Source organism: Eulemur rufifrons, chromosome 2, assembly GCF_041146395.1.
Source record: "Eulemur rufifrons isolate Redbay chromosome 2, OSU_ERuf_1, whole genome shotgun sequence".
NCBI lineage: Eukaryota > Metazoa > Chordata > Mammalia > Primates > Lemuridae > Eulemur > Eulemur rufifrons.
The window spans coordinates 96,893,506-96,915,886 of record NC_090984.1 but is presented as its reverse complement, the minus strand read 5'-3'; the positions used below and the strand labels follow the sequence as shown (position 1 = coordinate 96,915,886).

The window sequence follows — 22,381 nt, the reverse complement described above, 5'->3', positions numbered from 1 at the left end:
ATAGACCAACACAAACAGGGTCAATTGATTTTTGACAAAGGTGCAAAGACAATTCAATAGAGAGAGGATGTTCTTTCCAACACATGGTGTTTGTCGGAACTATTGAACATCCAGCTATATGCCAAAAAATGAACCTTCATAAAACTAAATGTAAAACCTAAAATTATAAAACTTCTAGAGAAAAGCAAAAGAGAATATTTTTGTGAATGGTTCAGTAAGACAGTTTTAGATATGACACCAAAAGCATAATTCACGAAAAAAATAATTGATAAAATGGACTTCATCAGAATAAAAAACTGCTCTGTGAAAGACACTATTAAGAGAATGAAAAGCTAAGCCACAAACTAGGAGAAAATATTTGCAGATCACACATCTGATAAAGGACTTGTATCTAGAATAAACTCCCAAAGCTCAATAATAAGAAAACCCAATTTTAAAAATGGGGAAAAGATTAGATATTACCAAAGAAGATATAACAATGGCAATTAGGCACATGAAAATACGTTCAACATCATCAGCCATATGGAAAATGTAAATTTAAACCACACTGATATATCACTATAACCTATTAGAATGGATAAAATAAAAAACTGGCCCCGAGCAGTGGCTCACTCCTGTAATCCTAGCACTCTGGGAGGCCAAGGTGGGAGGACTGCTTGAGGCCAGGAGTTTGAGACCACCGTGAGCAAGACCAAGACCCCGTCTCCATAAAACATATAAAAATTAGCCAGGCATGGTGGTGCTCGCCTGTAGTCCCAGCTAATTGGGAGGCTGAGGCATGAGGATCACTTAAGTCCAGGAGTTTGAGGCTGTGGTGAGCTATGATGGTACCACTGCACCCCAACCTGGGAGACAGACCAAGACCCTGTCTCAAATTAAAAAAAAAAAAAAAAGGATAAAATAAAAAATTAAAATAGATCTCATCATTCTTCCAAAGTGTCACCATAAATTTGATCTTTGTTCTTGCTTTAGTTTTAGCAGAATTCATGTTGCTGTAATAGGGGCTCTTATCCTTCTTAGCTCCTCAAACTAGATCCTGTTCCGGATGTGTTATAACAAGTTAGTATGAGTCTATTTTGGTGCAAAAAAATTTTTGATATCCACTTATAGTTTCTTTCATAATACACATTTTCCATGAACTTGAAGACCCCTCGTATAATGACCCTCAAATGCATTATGCTAAGTGACAGAAGCCAGATGCAAAGGATATATGATTTGATTTATACAACATTCTGAAAAGACAAAATTTTAGGGACAGAGAAGAGATCAGTGGTTGCCAGGGGTTGGGGTGGAGGAAAGATTTGACTACACAAGGATAGCATAAGGGAATGTTTTTAGAATGATGGAATTGTTCTGTATTTTGACTGCAGTGGTGATATCATCACTCTATGTATTTGTCAAAACTTACAGAGGTATACATTAAAAAAGAAAATGTAAAGTATATAAATCAAAGTATATTTTTAAAAATTTAAATGATGGCATAGGGCTGGAAACTAATCTATAGATGAAAGGTTAAAGAGACCAGAATGCTTATTTTAGAAAGGTTTATAAAGTACTTTGTAATCTGTTTTCAAATGAGTCCACAAAATTATTTTGGGCCAAAAATCAGGAAAACTCAAAATAAAGGAATGCAACCTGACACATGGTAGCTAAATGTAGCTTCAAAACTACACCTGAAACATGGTATGTGAATTATATCTCAAACTGATATTTTTAAAAAACAAAACAAAGAGACTATACCCAATATACTTCTTTCCTCTATTCCAATGTTTCCCAAACTTGTTTAATGAGAATCACAGACAACTTGTTAAAAATAGATATTCCCAGGTACCATCCCTGGAGATTCTATTAAGGAATCTAGGCTGGGGGCAAGAAACTGTACTTTTAAAATGCACCACCTCCAAGGAACTTTTATTATCAAACAAGTTTAGAAAACTGCCACCCATAATTCTTTCTGAGCTACATGGCCAAGCAAAAATATTTAATTGTTTATTTCATCATGTTCTGAATGTTTTCTAGTACACAAGAATAGTGATTTCTACAGTGCCATAATTATATTCCAGAAAAATTCAAGATGATCCACTGGAACATGAAAGAAAATACTGATCTATACATATTTACTTTAAATCTCAAGACTTCAAAATTTACCTGTTTTTAGGAGTGTATTTTATAATGTACACATTAAATGAGTGCAATAGTGCATGTAAATCATCCCCCTCGCCCCTGGGGATGTATGACCAAAAAAAAGTGAAAACCACTCCTCTAAGGCTCCTGATTTATTATTGATCCCTGCTAAAGCTGACCAATCCTCAGCCCCTGACCTAGTTTGTAATAACACTTTCACAATCCTCATAGATAACATCTGCCACCACTCTGCCCACCAATCCCCAGGCATAAGAGTATCATTATTCTGGATAAAGAAAACAGTTCTTTTCCTCTACCAAAATCTGAAAAAATATTTATCATATTTTATCTAGTAGGAAATTTAGAAGGTGCCTACTTCTTTATTCTATTCTTAACATCCAGTAGAATCATGGCATTTGAGGATTCAGCTCACAAATTTAACAGTGTGGTGTCAATCCTTCACGGGTTAACTATGAAGTTTCATGACATGTACTAATCTGATTTTGCTGAGTCACAAATGTGAATCAAGTATGCTTTCAAGCTAGTGAAAAACGAAGCTAACCATCAAACATTTACTCTGCCACAGCTATACCGTTCTCTCTGCTTGTTGTTGTTAGGGGCAGGAAAGGCTTCTTTAATTTTTTAGTTATCTTTTCTTTACTGCATGGGTCCTCACCAATTATCTATAAAGTTTACTATAAATGGTCCTTGAATCCAAATATGTATATCTATATTTTTTTTAAATTAAAGAACACTAAAAATACAACCACTATCATGTGGGATTTGGGAAGCTTTTGAGTGGGCATTAAAAAAGAATGGTCATAGTTAAAAAGAGTGGAATTCATGCATTATGGCAAATAAATCTTAAGTGGTGGTATTTATGAATCAGGGCACCTAATTCACAAACTGCCAAAGATGTGTTCACCGGCAAAGATGTCAAGATCTCTCTTAAGAACTCTTCTCAGGGTAGCATTCTATGGTAAACATGAATTGTGTGTGGAAAAAATACCACTAAGTTTCTCCTGCCAACCTCCCACGTGGATAACATATCTCAAACAAGGCTCTTCCCTTTCTCACCCTCAAGAATATCTTCATAAAGGGCGTGCACTCCTTCAGGCACGATGACCGCCAGTGCAGTTCCACAGAGAAGGCCAGCACCCAAAACAGTCACCAGCTTCAGTCGCTCCTGGGAAGAAAACAAAAGAAATCATTGAAAAGACTGATTAATGAATGGGGAAAAGTTCCTAAAATATCTGCAATCAAGCCTGTGAGCTGCTCATTTGCGAGACCAACAACTACAATGGCCAGCAAACATGAAAAATGGTCTGCTTTATGGATAATTAATACCAATTAAAACAAGGAGATGCCATTTTTTAATTGACCAAGTTGGCAATGATATGGGAAAATGTCTACTAGCCATGATAGGCAGAAATGAGTATTCTTGTCTAACACTGGAGGGAATGTGAATTGCTATAACATATCTGGACCACAATTTGGCAATTTAAATTTAAAGCCTCAAAATGTGAAATCTTTGAACAAAAAATTTCTATAAATTCATCCTGAGAAAGAAAGAATTGTGCAAAGATGACCACTGTGCTTATTAAGGATACAAACTTGAAAATAACTTAAATGTCCAATAAAGAAAATCAGCTAAATAAACTATAATATTTCATTATGGTACCAACAGCACTCAGCCATTAAAAATTATGATCTAGGTCTGTTCATGGATACAGAAGGTCACGATGTACTGCTATGAAGAAAAAGCTGATGGCTAACAGTATGTATTGACAATCTCACATTTGTAAGAAAATCCATACATATAAGAACAAGTGTATATTAAATGTTAACAAATTCTTTATCTTAATATATACACATATATTTAATATATAATTATAATTTATAAAAGATATTTGTAATTTACCTACAATGAACATGTATTACTCATACAACGAAAAAAAATGTACTCAGAATTCAATACTAAAATTGTTCTATGGTTTTAATACAACTTCATCCCAATTGTTTTCTTTTTACCCAGATTTCTTTGAGAGACTTCCACCTATCATATAAAATATAAAAGATTAGGCTTCTAAGTTTCTTGAAGCAATACTATTGTCTAATATGACTTCCTGGGATCTTGGACATATGAAAAATGATTTAAAAAGCTGTAAGGAGCTAGACGTGGTGGCATGTGCCTACAGTCTCAGCTACTTGGGAACGTGAGGCTGTTGTGTGCTATAACTGTTCCTGTGAATAGTCACTGCACTCCAGTCTGGGCAACATAACAAGATCCTGTCTCTGAGGGGAAAAAAAGGAAATCAGCAAGAGAGTAATTATGTATGTTGCTTATGAAAAAATGTCAATAATTTCATGGTATATCATATACTTCATCTTTCTGTTTTGGTTTCGGCACACAGATCAGGTCAGCCCTTCATGAGTTCAGGATGGCCATTAGCCACTTATGAACTGAGAGTATGCTGAATATATCCAATGGGTGGAGTACTGGCTTGTCAGAAACAACAGACCCCAGGACCTAATCAGTTAACAACTCAGCACCTCAACTTTTCTTGGGTAAAATAAGAATATTACTACATGTCTTGTAAAGATACAGGAGGCAATAAAAGAAAGTGTTTGAGGCATTTTGGGAAAATGATACCAAACAACTGGTGTTACTATTTTACTATTTAATACTGAGCTATTCTAAGGTTGTCTTTTCTAAGTTATTAATACTAAACTCCCAAAAACACTGCCGATCACAGCATGTATCTGAGACAAACTGTCAGAGCAAGGAGAACACAAGACAAAAAACTGGCTCTATTCTGTGTAGAAGTGACATGGCAATTAATTAGTCTTTTCATCATTTTCTCTAACCAAATCATAAAAGTCATCTTTATTTAAAAAAAAATTCATGAGCGTAAAGTATCATTCCTAAGAAAGCACAAAAATCAAGAGAAAACTGAATGGACCAAATATACTGTTTCTTTTCAGGGACTTGGTTTCATAACTCCACAATTCAAACTACTGAAGAGATTGCGAGGGAAGAAAACTGTCCTGTTAGCATTTTGACTATGCTCTACTCTGGGAGACAGAAATGAAAGATGCCCCTGCTTTGCCAATTAAGGGAAGACAGGAAACGATGAAGGGGATGTACCTAAAAGAGAAAGCTGATTGCTCTCAAGAATTATTTGGGTGGTAGCTCACATCACATGCAAATATTAATTCTTACTGCACCTAATATAATATACACCTAAATATAAGACCTAAAACTTAAAAGCTTCTAGAAGAAAATGTAGGAGAATATCTTTACAATATTGGCATTGGCAAAGATTTCTTAGCAAGGATACAAAAACCACAAACTATAAAAGAAAAAATTCAACATCAAAATTGAAACATTTACTGATCCATTAAGGAAATGAACAAGCTACATAGGGAAAGAAAATGTTCACAATACATACATTTGTAGTGGAAATACATGTATCTGTGGTGAATGCTGAGGCAACACTGTCCATTTCAGTCCCCTTCAAGTCAGCTGCTGGAAGTGTTGCCACTGATGGCTCGCAGCTGAGTCTTGAGGCCCTGACCATGGGCCACAGGTAAATGCCTAACCTGAGGTTATAGCCCTCTCCCAGGGCAGTCCACACCCAATAACCAGCCCACTGGGACTGTGTGGATGGAGATAGAAAGCCGGGCCCCACTGCCTCAACAGGATATCTCCGAAGGGCCATCCGGCTTCAGAGCCTGCTGTAGGGTGAGCTGAGGCCTCCATTGCAACTGAATTACATTTCACCTTCCCCATCTGCTTAATCCTGCTCATTCTCTCACAGGCATTATTCCCAAGAGCACTCTCCAAGAAAGTTCCTGCATGCAAATCTCCTTCTCAGGGTCAGTTTTCTGGGTAATGCAACCTAAGACACTGTCAAAGTTGTATTTGAAATATAAAGAATTGCTACAACTCCATAAGAGACAACCCAATTACAAAATGGGTAAAACACTTAACAGATAGTTCACGAAAGATGCATGAATAGCTAAGAAGCCCATGAAAACGTGCTCAGCATCATTTCACCATCAGAAAAATGCAAATCAAAATTACATCAGATACCCTTTCATACTCATTAAAATGTTCAAAATTTAAAAAGACTAACAACACTGAATAATGACAAGGATATAGAGCAATTAGAACTCTCACACATTGCTGGTGGGTGCATAAAACGGCACAACTACTTTGGAAAACTGGTAGTCTCTTATAAAGTTAAACCAGCATTCTCCTTGTGGGAATTTTCCCCAAGAGAAATGAAAACTTATGTCCACAAAAAACTTGTACAGGAATGTTCATAGAAGCCTTATCAGTAATAGCCACAATCTGGATCAGATATCCATCAACAGGAGCATGAATATACAAATTGTAGTATACTTAAACAAGGGAATACCTCTCAGCGATAAAAAGGAATAAACTATTGCTACATACAGCAACATGAATGGATGAACCTCAAAAACATTTTCCTGACATTTGGGTGAAAGAAGTCTTACACAAAAGAGTATGTACTGTATGAGTCCACGTATATGAAGTTTAAAAACAGGCCAAACCAATCTATGGTGATAGAAATCAGAACAGTGGCTACCTCCAGCGAGTGGGGATGGGGGCACTGCAGAGGAGATTAACTGGAAAGTGGAATCACATTAATTTCTAGGCTAACAGAAATGTTCTAAATCTTGATTGGGATGTGAGTTACATTTGTAAACATATGGCTAAAATTCATCAAACTATATGAAGATCTGTATCTTTCACTCTATAAAATTACATATCTATAAAAAAAAATTAACTGAGTGGTAATTTCCTCGGCCAGGATCTCTGAAAGGATTCATTTTAGAACTATTCAATTTTACTAAGGCTTCATGGCAGTTCTTTGAAATCAAGATTAGAGGTCTATGCAGAATACTAAAAGGCACTTCCAAAAATTTTCCTTATACAATCTCATCTGTCATTCATATATTTCTTAAAAATAATTCATCACAATTTTATTTTAACAACTACATGAGGAAACCAGTGGTGTTCATAATCATTGATCAATCTGCAATTCACTAGGCACTTACCAAGTGCTTCTTAATACTCTATTCTGGGGTCACATGAAGGACTACATTGACATAAATTTTAAAAGCAGGAGGAGCGGCCGGGCGCGGTGGCTCACGCCTGTAATCCTAGCACTCTGGGAGGCCGAGGCGGGTGGATTGCTCAAGGTCAGGAGTTCGAGACCAGCCTGAGCAAGAGCAAGACCCCATCTCTACTAAAAATAGAAAGAAATTATATGGACAACTAAAAATCTATATAGAAAAAATTAGCCGGGCATAGTGGCGCATGCCTGTAGTCCCAGCTACTCGGGAGGCTGAGGCAGTAGGATCGCTTAAGCCGAGGAGTCTGAGGTTGCTGTGAGCTAAGCTGACGCCACGGCACTCACTCTAGCCTGGGCAACAGAGTGAGACTCTGTCTCAACAACAACAAAAAAAAAAAAAAAAAAAAAAAAGCAGGAGGAGCAGGCACATTTTCTCAGGACCTCTTGAGGCCATGTGCTCCAAGCTATCGGTCACATATTTTAGGTTCAGAATAAACTTCTTTAAATTAAAAAGTAAAAATAAAATAAAAACAGGAGAAGAGGTGAGTTTTTGAGGCGTGCATACCACAAATTAAGTTACAGGTGAAGTTATACCATTTAAAATAACTGAGGAATATGTATAATCCAGGATAACTCTGACATTTATGGGCACTATAAATAAAAACTTTACACTAATAATGAAAGTAAAAATAAGTCTCCTAAAATGCTGCCTTTTTATTTTAGTAATTCAAAATAATCTAATATTTTAGATACTCTTGTTTCCAAGATGAAATTACCCCAAATTCCATTTACTTATTTACACAGACCAAATTTCTGCAATGGAAATTTTTAAAGAATTTCTCAAAGGTCCTGGTGAGCTAGAAAATAGTTAGACCTCTGTACAGCTAATGTCATTGCAAAAAAAAATGGTAAATCTTTAAAGTCCTAATCAAGAAATTACAGTGACCCATGAACAACACGAGTTTGAGCTGTGAGGGTCCACTTACACGTGGATTTTTTTCAAACAAACGTGGATCAAAAATACAGTATTTGGGGGATGCAAAACCCACACATATGAAGTGCTGACTTTTCATATATGCAGGTTCCACAGGACTTAAGTATGCACCAATTTCAGTATATGAGGGTGTGTGTATGTGTGTCCTGGAACCAATCCCCAAGTATACCAAGGGACAATTGTACTTGCCTATAACATACAGACAGTATCACATGTGAACAATCAATGCTCACAGCTGAAGGAATATGAACAGGAGGTTGGTGAAAATTTTTAGAAAACCACAGTGAAGGTTTTTATTAATCTTTAGGCCCATGCTTTAAAAAGAGGGATACTAGCTACCAAAGCTATCATCATAGAATCCAAAAAGAACTGGACGAAAATGTAAGAAATGGTCCTCCCTCAACATATAGACAGAAAATCAAAGGCCAAAGATAAGAAGTAATTTGTCCAAAACCACAAGGCCAGGCCAGTTGGCAGAAGGGGATAACTAGATTTGAAACTGTACTCCGCTGCCTGGTACAATCATTCCAAGACAATGTTCACTGCATAGCACAATACATACAATCCATTGTATAAAATTTATTTGCAAAAACAGATGATATTCACACAACCTCTTTAGATAGTGTGAGTCAACAAAATCCCTTCCCAAAATCAAGAGGAAAACCAAAATCATAACTAGTTATGACTGTCCTCTATTGATAGTTTCTAAAGGTCCATGATGAAATAAGAGAAATAAGGACAATATAGTGAGTACTTCATAAAGTTTTATTTCTTCAACGTAAAGGACCATTCTTTTTTTTTTTTTTTTTGAGACAGAGTCTCGCTTTGTTGCCCAGGCTAGAGTGTGTGCCGTGGCATCAGCCTAGCTCACAGCAACCTCAAACTCCTGGGCTTAAGCGATCCTACCGCCTCAGCCTCCCGAGTGGCTGGGACTACAGGCATGCGCCACCATGCCCGGCTAATTTTTTCTCTATATATTTTAGTTGGCCAGATAATTTCTTTCTATTTTTAGTAGAGACGGGGTCCCGCTCTTGCTCAGGCTGGTCTCGAACTCCTGGCCTTGAGCAATCCACCCGCCTCGGCCTCCCAGAGTGCTAGGATTACAGGCGTGAGCCACTGCGCCCGGCCAGGACTATTCTTTATTCTGAGATTCTGTCCTGCCTAACATTTGGTGTTAAAATGTCCTTTCTCTCAAGAAATGATGGTAGTAATAGTTTTTATTTTTAGTGTCCTTACTTGGCAAAATTAAAAGGAGGTAATCCTGTATCAGTTCTCCCAAATTTTAAAAATATTGCTGGCCTATGAAATCCAAAAGCCTAGAAAACCTCGATCTAAGTATAAGCATGAGATTACAATACCATCAAAAATTCAGAAACAAAGAATTTGAGTTTGTGGGAAGAGATCATTGACATTAAAGCTGAATAAATCATTTAGCTTTGTCATTTTTCTTGAAAGAAAGGTAGTGTGAGGTAAAATTATTATGTTTTTAATTGATTTTGAAATTAAGTAAAGTACAATTATTCACCAAATAAGTTACATATTCATTGAACACACACTGTTTATTGTTTGTCTCTGTAACCCCTTCCCCACAAATCTGTAAGGTCTGTCAGGGCAGAGATTTTTGTTTTTAATTTACTGCTGAATTCTCAGTTTATAAGATAGTATCTGGCACATAGTTTTTCCCTAATATTTGTTGAAAGATGGAATTAAATGCCCAGCACCATGCAAGGCACTGAGGACTTGGTACCTGCCACTGGACCCTGATATAAACAAATACATGAATGCAGTGGAACCTCTTCCAAATACTTACACCAGGAAACAGACCTAATATCTTCCATATATTTCCATATAACTATAGCAAGAATTTTTAGTGATTTGATTTAGAATTTATGATTTGGCTCAAGGGGTATACAAATACATTTAATAAAGAACCATGATAGGAGTCCATCATAGTAAATGTGAGGCAATGCTGTCATTTGTCTCATTAATGCAAATATTAATATCTTCAATGACTTCTTTTTTTTCCGAAGGAGCTCAAAATCTTGTTCTGTCACTGTTTCAATCTTCAGCAAAGTGACAGACAACATTTTTGATGAAATGAAGGACCAGTAGTCAAATAAAATAAGCATCACTGCCATGGTTGCAATTTCAATCCTTTTTTCTTCTTTCTTCTTCTTATCATTTCACAGGTAGAAGTTTCAATTTTTGTTTGAAAAAAAAAAAATTCTTAACTACCTGATCATTTTATACGAAATTTGATTCATTTCAAGCACTAGTGTTGTGGTTCCATGTTATCTCTATGGCTGTATTCTTTCACACAACTTCACAGCCTGGAATTCAATCTCAAATTGTATTTATATCAAAGTTAACAAAATGCTGACAGGTTCTTTCCTTGGCTTATGGCAAATCACTAAAAGGGTATATTTAAAAGAAGAACTACAAATTCCAAGTGTAGTTCAAGATGAAAGCAGAGTTCATAAAGCAACAGTTTCTGTCAGTGAAATGAAATATTTGCTCAAGAGAGGCATGAACTGTGCAATGCTATTGGTTTTATGTTATCTCATTTTAGAATTTTACAGTTGTAGCCTGACTGAGCCAAAGGATTAACCAGATACACAAATTAAAACAACAGCTTGTACTCTTGCCATTAACTATCAGCACGAGCTTTGAAGTCAGTTTAATTTTCTTGGCAGACACCAAGGTAGTTAAATGGTCTTTCGTTTCCTGCTCAAAGAAACAGCAAACAAATTGGTTCAACTAAATATAAGCCAATAATTCCAAAAGTCTTTGATATTGAAAATAGTTTATCTCAATCTTCCTTGTACCATGCCCATTTTAGTACTCAAAGCATGAACTACCGTTTCCTAAAAAAATCAAAGGTGTACCTCTTATTTTAAGACTGATCCCTTCAAAGTTCTAGGCACTGAAGAGATACAATCTCATAGGATATGGAGTAACTCCTGTTGAGGCAACAAAGGTTTTCTCCATATTCTTACAAACAAAACTACCCCAAGAAGGAGATAGTTCCTAATGTCAATTTAGCCACTACATTATCTGCTAGTGTTAGTAACAAGTAATGAGGAAAACTGAGATCTGAATTTTGCTTTTCAAGTCCTTATAGCTGAAATAAGATGCCTCAAAGCTTCCTGGCTCTCAGTAGCAGCTATGTGAACCTGGGCAAGGTCCTTAACCTTCCTGTGTCTCAGGGTCCTCCTCCGTAAGGAGGTGCAACTACTGCTACTACTATTATTATTTTGTTGGATTAGGATTATTAGCATACTTAGCACAGAATAAGCGTTGCCATTACTTATTTTCAACGTGATCAGTAGCATAAGAAAAAAAAAAAAAAAAAAAAGCAAGCTTCTAAGCACCTAAACTGAAAGAGTAAGAAAAGAAGACCCCAATACTTGGATAAAAGTTCCAGTGGACAACGCTATGCTATCTGCCATTTTGCCAGTGGCATATAGGGCTCCCTTTTCCTAATTCATTTGACATCTTCTAGGAGGTAATATTAGTAATCCATTTCCCCCAATATTGGAAAATAAGACTAATTTGTTTTTCTTTTGGTATAAAAGTCCTTTCTAAACATAAAAGAACAAAATGTAAATGAAAATCCCATGATAAGATTGTTCTACAAAAACAAAAGAAAAACCCAGTGGAAAAGAACCTGAAAAACATAGCAATAAATATTATGCCATTACCATATAAGGAGTCCAACTGAACTGAACTAAAATGATAAAGATACATTTTCCTATATTAAATTAGTACAGTTTTTAAAATGAACAATGATAATATTCAATGTTTTTGAGAGAATAGTATCATTTGTATTTGTCGGAAAAAATGCAATTTAAAAAATGAGTAATAAAGATTGAGAACTTCCCTAAGAACATTTATTCCCTTTGACCTATCATTCTACTCCTGAGGAAATAATCTGAAAAATGGCCATAGCTTCAGATGGAAAAATATTCATTCAACACTATCATGGTAAAAACATGAAAACAAATCAATGTGTAATAATAATTTCAGTATCTAAAATAACTGAATGTAATGGAGACATTAAAAATGCCTAGAACACATTTTTAACAATAAAGGAAAATATTTATGATATAGCACCAGACTTAAAAAAAGGAGAATGTAATTATACATATACCACATAATCAATCATGTTAAAAATGCAAATAGAAAAGAAAGAATGGAAACAGAAATATTGCTAGTGATTCTAACTGGAACAGAAGGATAATAGGAAATTTTCCTTTTACGCATTATCATATTTTCTAAATTTTCAACAAACTGCCTCTATTATATATTAATAGCCAGACCCTTTAAAAACTTTTTGTTGATTTAATTAGAGGCAATATACATAGTGTCTTTGTGCTTAGTAAACTTTGAGGCCCAGTTTCCTCATCTACAAACAGGACAGCAATTCTTCCCTTTCAACGTTACTGTTAAAATCAACATAGAACCTGACATATAAGTTGACACTGTAGCTATTATTATTAATTACACTGTGGTTGAATAAGATAGCACAATGCCCTTAATGTGAACATAGATGTTTTCCTGTCTATGAAGTGGTTCTAAACAACTGCACTTTGAGGTTGTATAATAATTCAAACTGTTTTTCTGTCCCCCCCCCTTTGCCCACCATTATGCTGTGACTTCTTCTACTTGCTCCCCCACCCCTTCTAGTTAGCTGTTTCTGGTTTGTAGAGGGCGTAGAAATCAAACAGTCCAATTCGGAGGTTCTGGACTGTCAACTCAGAAATAAAACATGGGTTGTTTGGCCCACACTGTGATGTAATAATATTTGAATTCGTAGCCAAAGTGTAAAATTCAGGTGATTTCATATAAACATCCAGATTTCCAGCTTTGGAAAAATAGAAAGATCTGGAAACACCACGGCTGGTGTTGCCAAATGGCATGTGTTCTTCAGTTGCCCATAGTTCTCACTATTCCCTAAAGATTCCCAGGCACTGACATTGAAAGGTCAGCTGCCATATACCACGACCCGAACTGTTTTATCATACCACAGGCTTTTCTCACTGTTCGGCCTCAGTAGGTATTTGATTTTATGACCCATTATAAAGCTGTATCAGTTAAGGTCCAACCAGGAAAGAGAAACCATAAAGTAATTTCAACAGGGAAAGAGTAACTATAACAAGGGACTACAGTAATGAGGAAGTGGCTAGTAAGAGAGAACTGTAAAGGATATAATAGCGGATATAAGGAGCAGCTACCATTCTAGGACCGAAATAAGAGTACTCAAAGAAGAGGCTCCACAAAGGCTAAGATCCAAACCCTGCTGAAGAGGGCTGGGGCTTAATGAATGGTAAAGAAGTTTCTACAGTGCCATGCTGGTGGAAGTTGCTAGAAATCTGTACTGCTGGGTGTCAGGGAAAGCTGTTTACAGGAATGTGGCTCACTGGAAAGACTACAAAACTGCCCAAGGGCAGTGCCAGTGGAAATTACTGACTGCTGAAGCAGCTGTGTGTGCAACAGGGGACTGGGGCTTGAGAAGCTACTCTCGGTGCAGGAACTGAGCGTGCAGTAAGCCTAGCTGGAGGCTGGAGAAGCCACACACACTGCAGAGCCTGCTCTAAGGAAAATGGGTGCACTGCAGGAACTGGATCCTGGGGAAGCTGCCTGTCCTAAGGAATCCATCCCTGAGAAGCCACCTAGGAGCCTGCTGAGCAAGCATGCCAGAACCAAGAAGGAAACCCCTTTCTCTTAGAATTTCTCTCCAATACCCTCTATTGACAAAGCTTAACATTGTGCCAGTGAGCAGAGGAAAAATTTTTAAAGGACCCAGATGTGTTTTTGCAGAGTAGCCAATGAAGAGTCAAGTTAAAGCTAAGAGACAATAAGTTGGTAACTGGCACACTAGCCTACTAGAATTACATAAAAATATACACAGGAGCCAAGTGAGAATCAAAGACGGTAGAGAGCAAGTAAAATAATTGCTTTTCAGGCTATTTGGCTGATAATCAGAGCCTTTTCTGGTCCTTTAGATTAATGTGGTTTCTGGATGGCCAAGTTCTATGCAAGAGAGGTGCTGCCAATATTCATCTCCTTATTATAATAACTAAAATTTATTTAGTATGCTACTAAAATCACTTTACATATATTAGCTCATTTAATCTTTACAGCAATTCTCTGAGGTAGATACTTCTAATATCCTCACTTCACAGATAAGGAAACAGAGGCATAGAAAGATCAAGTAATTTGCCCAGCTTCACACAGCCAGTAAACAGCAGAGCCACAATCTGAACCTAAGCAGTCTACCTACAGCTCCAGAATCTATACTCTTTTTTCTTTCTGTCCTTTTTTTTTTTTTTTTTTTTTGAGAAAGAGTCTTGCTCTGCTGCCCAGGCTCGAGTGCCGTGGCGTCACCCTAGCTCACAGCAACCTCCAAACTCCTGGGCTCAAACAATCCTTCTGCTTCAGCCTCCCAACTAAGTGGGACTACAGGTGTGTGCCACTGTACCCAGCGAATTATTTTTTATTTTATGTAGAGATGGTGTCTTGCTATGTTGCTCAGACTAGTCTCAAACTCCTGGCATCAAGCAATCCTTCCACCTCCCAAAATGCTAGGATTACAGGCTTGAGCCACCACGCCCAGCCCCCAGAACCATATTCTTAGCACTATGTTAAATTACTGCTCTACAAAACATATTTCATTGGTTTGTTTTTTGCTTTTAGAGTCTGCCTTTTCCCCCCAATTTGCCTCTGTTGAATGCATAAACAACTAATGAAAGGAACACACAACAAGGTATAGGAGCTGGGGTACAATTTTGGTTAACAGAAAATTGACCCCAGGCCAGGCATAGTGACTCATGTCTGTAATCCCAGCACTTTGGGAGGCTGAGGCAGGAGGATCACTTGAGCCCAGGAGTTCAAAACCAGCTTGGGCAACATAGTGAGACCTTGTCTCTAGAAAATTTTTAAAAAATTAGCTGGACATAGTGGCAAGTACAGGTAGTCCCAGCTACTTGGGGGGGTTGAGGCAGGAGGATTGCTTGTGCCTAGGAGTTTGAGGCTGCAGTGAGCTATGATCACACCACTGCACTCCAGCCTGGGCAACAGAGTGAGACCTTGTCTCAAAAAAATAAAAAAAGGAGGCCGGGCGCGGTGGCTCACGCCTGTAATCCTAGCACTCTGGGAGGCCGAGGCGGGTGGATCGCTCGAGGTCAGGAGTTCGAGACCAGCCTGAGCAAGAGCGAGACCCCGTCTCTACTAAAAAAAATAGAAAGAAATTATATGGACAACTAAAATATATATATACAAAAAATTAGCCGGGCATGGTGGCACATGCCTGTAGTCCCAGCTACTCGGGAGGCTGAGACAGGAGGATCGCTTAAGCCCAGGAGTTTGAGGTTGCTGTGAGCTAGACTGACGCCACGGCACTCACTCTAGCCCGGGCAACAGAGTGAGACTCTGTCTCAAAAAAAAAAAAAAAAAAAAGGCCGGGCGCGGTGGCTCACGCCTGTAATCCTAGCACTCTGGGAGGCCGAGGTGGGCGGATCGTTTGAGCTCAGGAGTTCGAGTCCAGCCTGAGCAAGAGCGAGACCCCATCTCTACTAAAAATAGAAAGAAATTATATGGACAGCTAAAAATATATATAGAAAAAATTAGCCGGGCATGGTGGCGCATGCCTGTAGTCCCAGCTACTCGGGAGGCTGAGACAGGAGGATTGCTCGAGCTCAGGAGTTTGAGGTTGCTGTGAGCTAGGCTGATGCCACGGCACTCACTCTAGCCTGGGCAACAGAGTGAGACTCTGTCTCAAAAAAAAAAAAAAATAAAAATAAAAAAAGGAAATTGACTGCAGATAAATACAGCAGGGTTTTCAAAATTGCAATAGACAAGTTAGAAATCAAATATTAGTATTCAAGAAGGATTGAGGTATCTATAATTCCATCATAGGTTTAAAGATATACTGTACTTATACTTGGTACTACTACTTGTTACTTGTTACTGGAATTCCAAACTAAGCTGAAGGAGATCTTAAATCTCATCATTCAACAAAAGTCTCATCTCTAAATTCTTTAATTAGAGGAGAAATTAATATTGTCACTTATAGAAACATTCTGTATCCATTTTAGGTCTTCTTCCCTCAAAAAGGACGTCACTTCTTCTTGAATAATAAAATTTAGGACTGACTAAACTGTGAAGATGTCAAGTGTGAAATTAATCTTGGATAGTTCAAAATGGGAACTACTTCAGATTCCAAGTCAGTAGGTGTTAATTTAAAGGGCACTGAAGACAAAGTTATTTGTTACAGGTTTCAAGTTCTGCTACAGTGACTAAACACAAGGCATGAGATATACTGTGGAAATTAAAATGTTATTGATATTAAAGATGTCCCTAATTTGGGGAGCTAAAGGTGTCTATCTATCTGTCTATTTATTTATGAGACAGAGTCTTGCTTTGTTGCTAGAGTGAGTGCTGTGGCATCAGCCTAATCTCATAGCAACCTCAAACTCCTGGGCTCAAGTGATCCTCCTGCCTCAGCCTCCCGAGTAGCTGGCACTACAGACATGTGCCACCATGCCAGGCTAATATTTTCTATATATTTTTAGTTGTCCAGCTAATTTCTTTCTATTTTTAGTAGAGATGGGGGTCTCATTCTTGCTCAGGCTGGTCTCGAACTCCTGACCTCAAGCGATCCTCCTGCCTCGGCCTCCCAGAGTGCGAGGATTACAGGCATGAGCCACCGCTCCCAGCCTAACGGTGCCAATTTAGATAGATCATATCTTCATTCCTTCTTTACACAGTGTTCATTAGGAAAGGCAATATTATCTAGGGGCTGGGCTTGGCACTGGGAATCAAACTGACCTCTTTCAAAGTTTCAAATCCCACCTCTACCAAAGTTTGCGACCTCTCCAAGCCTGAGTTTGCTCATTTGTAAAGTGAGGTTTAACAGTATTACACAGTCCCATCCCGGGGATTAAATAAGATCATGCACATCAATGCCTGGTACACAGAAAGAGCTCAGTAAACATTATTACTATTATTAAGTGGATAAGTCTTAATTATGTTTACCAATATGGTATCCTGGAGCAAAGAAAGTTTTTCAGGAAAATAATCATATCAGACCGTATCAGACTTTATTTGACCCAAACTTAGTTTTATCAACCAAAGATCCTATGAGATAATACTCTGTAGTTCAAATCTGAGCAAAGACAAGTTACTGATTGCTTTCCAGATGTGGATAAATTTACTGAGATTGCAAGTTCAAAATCTTATAATTTAGAAATGAAATTCCAAACAGTAAAATCTATTGCATTACCATAAAAGAATAAAATTAGAGTACCAGACAATGCAAAAGTCCTTTAAAATGCAGCATCATTAAACCTACTTAAAAGAGAACCGATTGTTGGAGAAAAAGCGTATTGAACAAATTTGTTCTTCAGACACAGTAAACCTTTGATCTGAGGGTAACTCAACCCCTCAGAGATATTTATCATGAATAAGTCAGTTATTATAATCACTCACACATGAAATAAAACCTTAAAACATGGAAGAACAAAACAAAGCTTAAAATGAGAATAAATACAATGACGAAAAGAAAGTTAAACACTAAGAAAAATGCTATAAAGCAGAGAGGCTAGAGGAAAAGCCCTCGCCTCTCCCAGTGGAACATCCATGGTGAATAGGAATACCAACCCCAAAACAAGACCCTTGGATTCCAAACTAATTGCTGAGAAGTTTCAGTGATTGGGAAGAGGGTAAGCGGGAGAAGCTAACCCATTATTAAGTCTGTTCCCAAATAACAAGTTTAAAAATTATAAATCAGAACAAAGTTACAAATATGAAAATCTTAAAAAGGTTTTATAGTCAGTACTGAGAATCCGCCTCAATATTTTCAAAAGTTCTTATTATGTTCTAGACGTAGTGTTAAGCCCTATGTTTACATTATTTCATTTCACCCTCATGACAATCCTAAAAGATCATGTAACAGCAGAGATTTGGATATTAAATAGCTTGTTCAAGTAGTGATAGTGATTTTGAACTACACCATCTGTCTCAGACAGTTCCTTTTGGAAATTAGTGTATTATTAATCATATTAAACTCTAAAATCTTCCACAGGACAAACTTCTAGGGGGACGGGGAGGAAAAACTCTAAAAGCATCCTTAGAGTAGCACTACTTTCATCGGCTTTATGAATGCATGCTTTGTTTTCCTTTCTTTCTTTTTCTTTTCTTTTTCTTTTTTTTAAAAGAGGTATGGTCTCCCTGTGTTGCCCGGCCTGGAGTGCAGTGGCTATTCAGAGGCATGATCATAGCTCAAAGCAGCCTCAAACTCCAGGCCTCAAGCAATCCTCCTGCCTCAGCTGCCTGAGTAGCTGGGACTACAGGAATGTGCCACCACACCCAGCCTTGCTGTTTTACTGCATCAGAAATGTGGCATTATAACCCAGAGGTCTGCAACAAGAAAAGTCCAGAAACTGAGAGAAAGCCTTCAAAAATTTTTATGGCAATATGATTATTACAATTATAGGAGTAATTTTATGTCTGTTGACTCTAATAACAGCACATTTGGGCTTGTATTTTGTATGTCTTTTTTTCACTTCATTTTCCTAGTATTTCATTTTTACAAATGTATTGGTCTGGATTGGAATAAAAATTAAAAACAAAAACTGGTCCTTTACCAGACAGTTTGAGGATCATGCTCTAAAGCTCTGGTGCAAACACAGCTTGCTCTGTGTTACCAGGTCTATGACAAAGAGGAGAGACATGCTCAGGTAAATAACAATCCTCATTTATATCCTAATAGGTCAAAGTGCATTCCTCCTGCTGTAATTATGAACAGATATTATGAATGCTGATTTATAGCATTTTAAGACTTACAACTGTAAAAGCCAACTTGACCGTCAGTTTAGAAAGCCACAAATGACATGACACACTAATTATCTTTATTAATGGCCCAGTTAATAACACCATTCATGTAGATATTTCCTTTCAGGGAAAAGGAAAATAGCATATAACTGCATATTGCAATAATCATTCAAGACAGTTTGTGAAAATACCGAAACTGGAAAAAATTCTAAGCATGTTATAGGAATTAAGTCTTAGGGTTGCTTATTTGAATTAATTTTAATTCTTCATAAATGTTGCCTCAATAATTCTTTAAATACACAAACCAACTCAAATCTCACAAATGCCAGCCCTAATAACGTTAATTCAATTCTAACGTGGTTATAAGAAAACATGGTTATGTCAGGTTCATAAAGTACTGGGCAGGCAGGTAACCCAGATGAGTGAAGGAGGCTTCCACAGGCCTAAGAGCACTGACTGCTGCTGCTCAGCTCTATCCAAGTGCTGCCTTGAGGGAACACAGGCAAAAAGCAATAATAACAATAATAATAATAAAATTAAACATTCTGCTAATCTAACGAAGTCAGTCTGTGGGCTGGATTTTGTACATGTACCAAGCACCTCTGTCGAAATGAAGAACTGGCCTGAGTCAGAAAAACCTAGATTTAAAAAACACTTATGATTCTACTGTACTTCATGAAGTTGTCCAAGTTCCACAGTCTGAGTCTCGGTTCCTTCATCTGTACAGGAGCTTTTTAAATGAAGTTAGGTAATGTACATAATTTTTTTTTAAATGTTAGCATTGGATGCTGAGGGGTGCAGATAGAAAAGTAAACGGAAAAGGAACAGCAACCCTAGCACTCTGGGAGGCTGAGATGGGAGGATTACTCAAGGTCAGGGAGTTCGAGACCAGCCTGAGCAAGAGCAAGACCCCATCTCTAGTAAAAAAAAAAAAAAAAAAAAAAAAAGAAAGAAAGAAAGAAATTAGCTGGACAACTAAAAATATATAGAAAAAATTAGCCGGGCATGGTGGTGCATGCCTGTAGTCCCAGCTACTTGGGAGGCTGAGGCAGGAGGATCACTTGAGCCCAGGAGTTTGAGGTTGCTGTGAGCTAGGCTGACGCCATGGCACTCTAGCCTGGGCAACACAGTGAGGCTCTGTCCCCCAAAAAACAAACAAACAATGCATCGTGTCATCCTTTCTTTCCTACTCACAAGCTGTTTTTTTCACTTGTAATGCCTCATCTTCCTCAAGTTTCTTCAAGGCCTGCTTCATACCTTATTCATACTTTTCCTTTCTACTTCAGCCCATTCTACTTTCCCCTTCCCTTTGAAAGTACTTTCAGGATTGGTATTGTCATTAGCTAGGTCCTATTTTACTGCTGAGCTCTAGGACAAACTTATGAATTCTTGTTTCCTATGAATGTAGTAGTTTTCCCCTCTAAATCTTTGAGCACCCTGCACTTTGTGAACTCTATGCCTATCAAAAGAACCTATCTGCATTTTCATCAAACAGGCTTTCATCTATCCTTCTTCTCCTCCACCCCCCATTAAAGTTTGTTCAAGGAATGACCACCAATTAATCAAATCCAATTTAGTATATTAAAATACACTTCTAAGCAAATAGATTTGAAAACTTCAGAATATCTATTCCAATGATCTTCTTTAAAAGAAAATGTGAATTAAGAACAACTTACCATAGTTTTTTCCTACATTCATTCTAGTGTAGGCATCCAAAGGGGAAAAAAAAAACCCTTAGCTTTTCTCAAAAAGATACGCTTGATTTTCTCAAAGAGAAGTTATACTGATTTCAACTCAGATGGACAAATAACATTCTCCATTTATTTTCTTGATATCAATCTAGAACCTTGATTCCTTGAAACCTCTGTGAATTCAAAGAAATGCGTGCCTCTCTCCAGGAAAATTCAGAGAGACCCAAATTTTGGTATGCAATTTCAGGGGATTCAGAATACTCCAGGATCTTCAGTGGAATATCCTCCCACCCCAGGTTAAGAATTAAATATTGCTGAATATGAGGTGTGTTTCTCCCATTAAATGTTATGTATCTTTTTAAAAGAGTCTTCCCTAATGAGATTTTTAGCTCTGAGTTTCACTAGGGAAACAGCTTCCCTTTGCAACTATCACTACTTCCTAGCAGCCATCCTGACAGTTCACTGAAAATCGAAAATTTCTTACCTCTGAGAAATTAACAGCCAAGGGAATGATTCCAGCCACGTAACATCCCACCAACATGGCCAGAGACAGCAGACTGATGGAGATGAAATCATCCATTCTGCCCTCCTTTATTCACCCACCACCAGATTACAAAGTTCTAGTGGCTTCAGAAGGTGCTTCGGTTCTTTAAACACGTGTGGTGGTTCCAAGAGAACAAGTGGTCTTTCCAGTTCTTTCGGCCTCTCCCCAAAGATTTGTTAACGAGGCACCTTCTCTTCCACGTACCTGGAAACAGCCTCTTTTTGCTGATATTAGCACCAGAGAAAACTTTCAGTAATCTTAGGTCCCAGACCCTGGGTTCTCAAATGGCAGTCACTGAATTCTCATGAGTTAACAGAGATGGGGAAAATGTGCGAATGAGCAATTTCTTCAATCGTCCTAATGAGGGTGGCACAACGTCCCAGCCGGCAGCAGAAAAAGGAAGAAAACCCAAGCGAACCTGTTAGTTCTCTCCGCGCCCCGGTCTACCTGAGGCGGCCCCGCTGGTGATCCACGCCCCCAGGGCAAAGACCAGCCCACCAGTCCCGGCAAACTCCCTCCGAATCTAGGACGGAAAGAGTCCTGCAGGTCTCTAACAGTGGATCCTACGGGTTCAGCAGCAAAGCTGACACAAAGCTGTCTCTGCCCTACACCCCGTGCTGCCCATGATACTCCACTCCGCCGGGCCTTGACCCGGAGTCGCAGATACTACAGAGGCCATGGCCGCCAAGTGGCATCTCTTCATTACATCCACTTCCGGATTGTCTCACCGCCTCCGCCTTTAGAAGGGCACTTCCGGTTACAATCGACCTATGGCCCAGGATACTTATATGGCCGCCATTTTTGACTAGGGCCAATGAAAGATGATTGGCGTCACTGTCTATACCAGTGATCACGTTAGCCATATATACAATAACGAAGGTACGGAAGAAAGCGTCTTGGAAAAAAATGATACTTTCTAAAGCTCCGAAAATGTCCCTTACCTAGCTTATTGCCCTGACCCAAGATGGCTGAAACAGAGTCGGTAGCTGCTCTAGCTGCCGGAAGCGAGTTCGTCTCTATGGTCCGCAGCGATCTTGGGCGTTGCGCTTCCGACGACTTCCGGCGGCTCCTCTCGCGGGGATTGGCTGTT

The 22,381-nt window shown here is 38.2% G+C and overlaps 1 protein-coding gene across 4 annotated transcripts in view; it reads right to left on the bottom strand.

The window, feature by feature from the left end:
* SLC39A9 (solute carrier family 39 member 9) overlaps positions 1–21,992 on the bottom strand; it is a 51,601-nt gene extending 29,609 nt beyond the window's left edge. For 3 of the 4 annotated variants that reach the window (XM_069488292.1, XM_069488298.1, XM_069488307.1), the window contains exons 1-2: positions 21,232–21,983; positions 3,202–3,310 (exon numbers count right to left, since the gene is read on the bottom strand). In XM_069488292.1, the coding sequence (XP_069344393.1) occupies positions 3,202–3,310; positions 21,232–21,327 (205 nt within the window). In that variant the 5' untranslated portion in view covers positions 21,328–21,983. Of the gene's footprint in view, positions 1–3,201; positions 3,311–21,231 lie in introns of all 4 variants that reach the window. The other variant, XM_069488315.1, reaches the window with a different exon arrangement.
* Between the last annotated feature and the right edge of the window lie 389 nt (positions 21,993–22,381).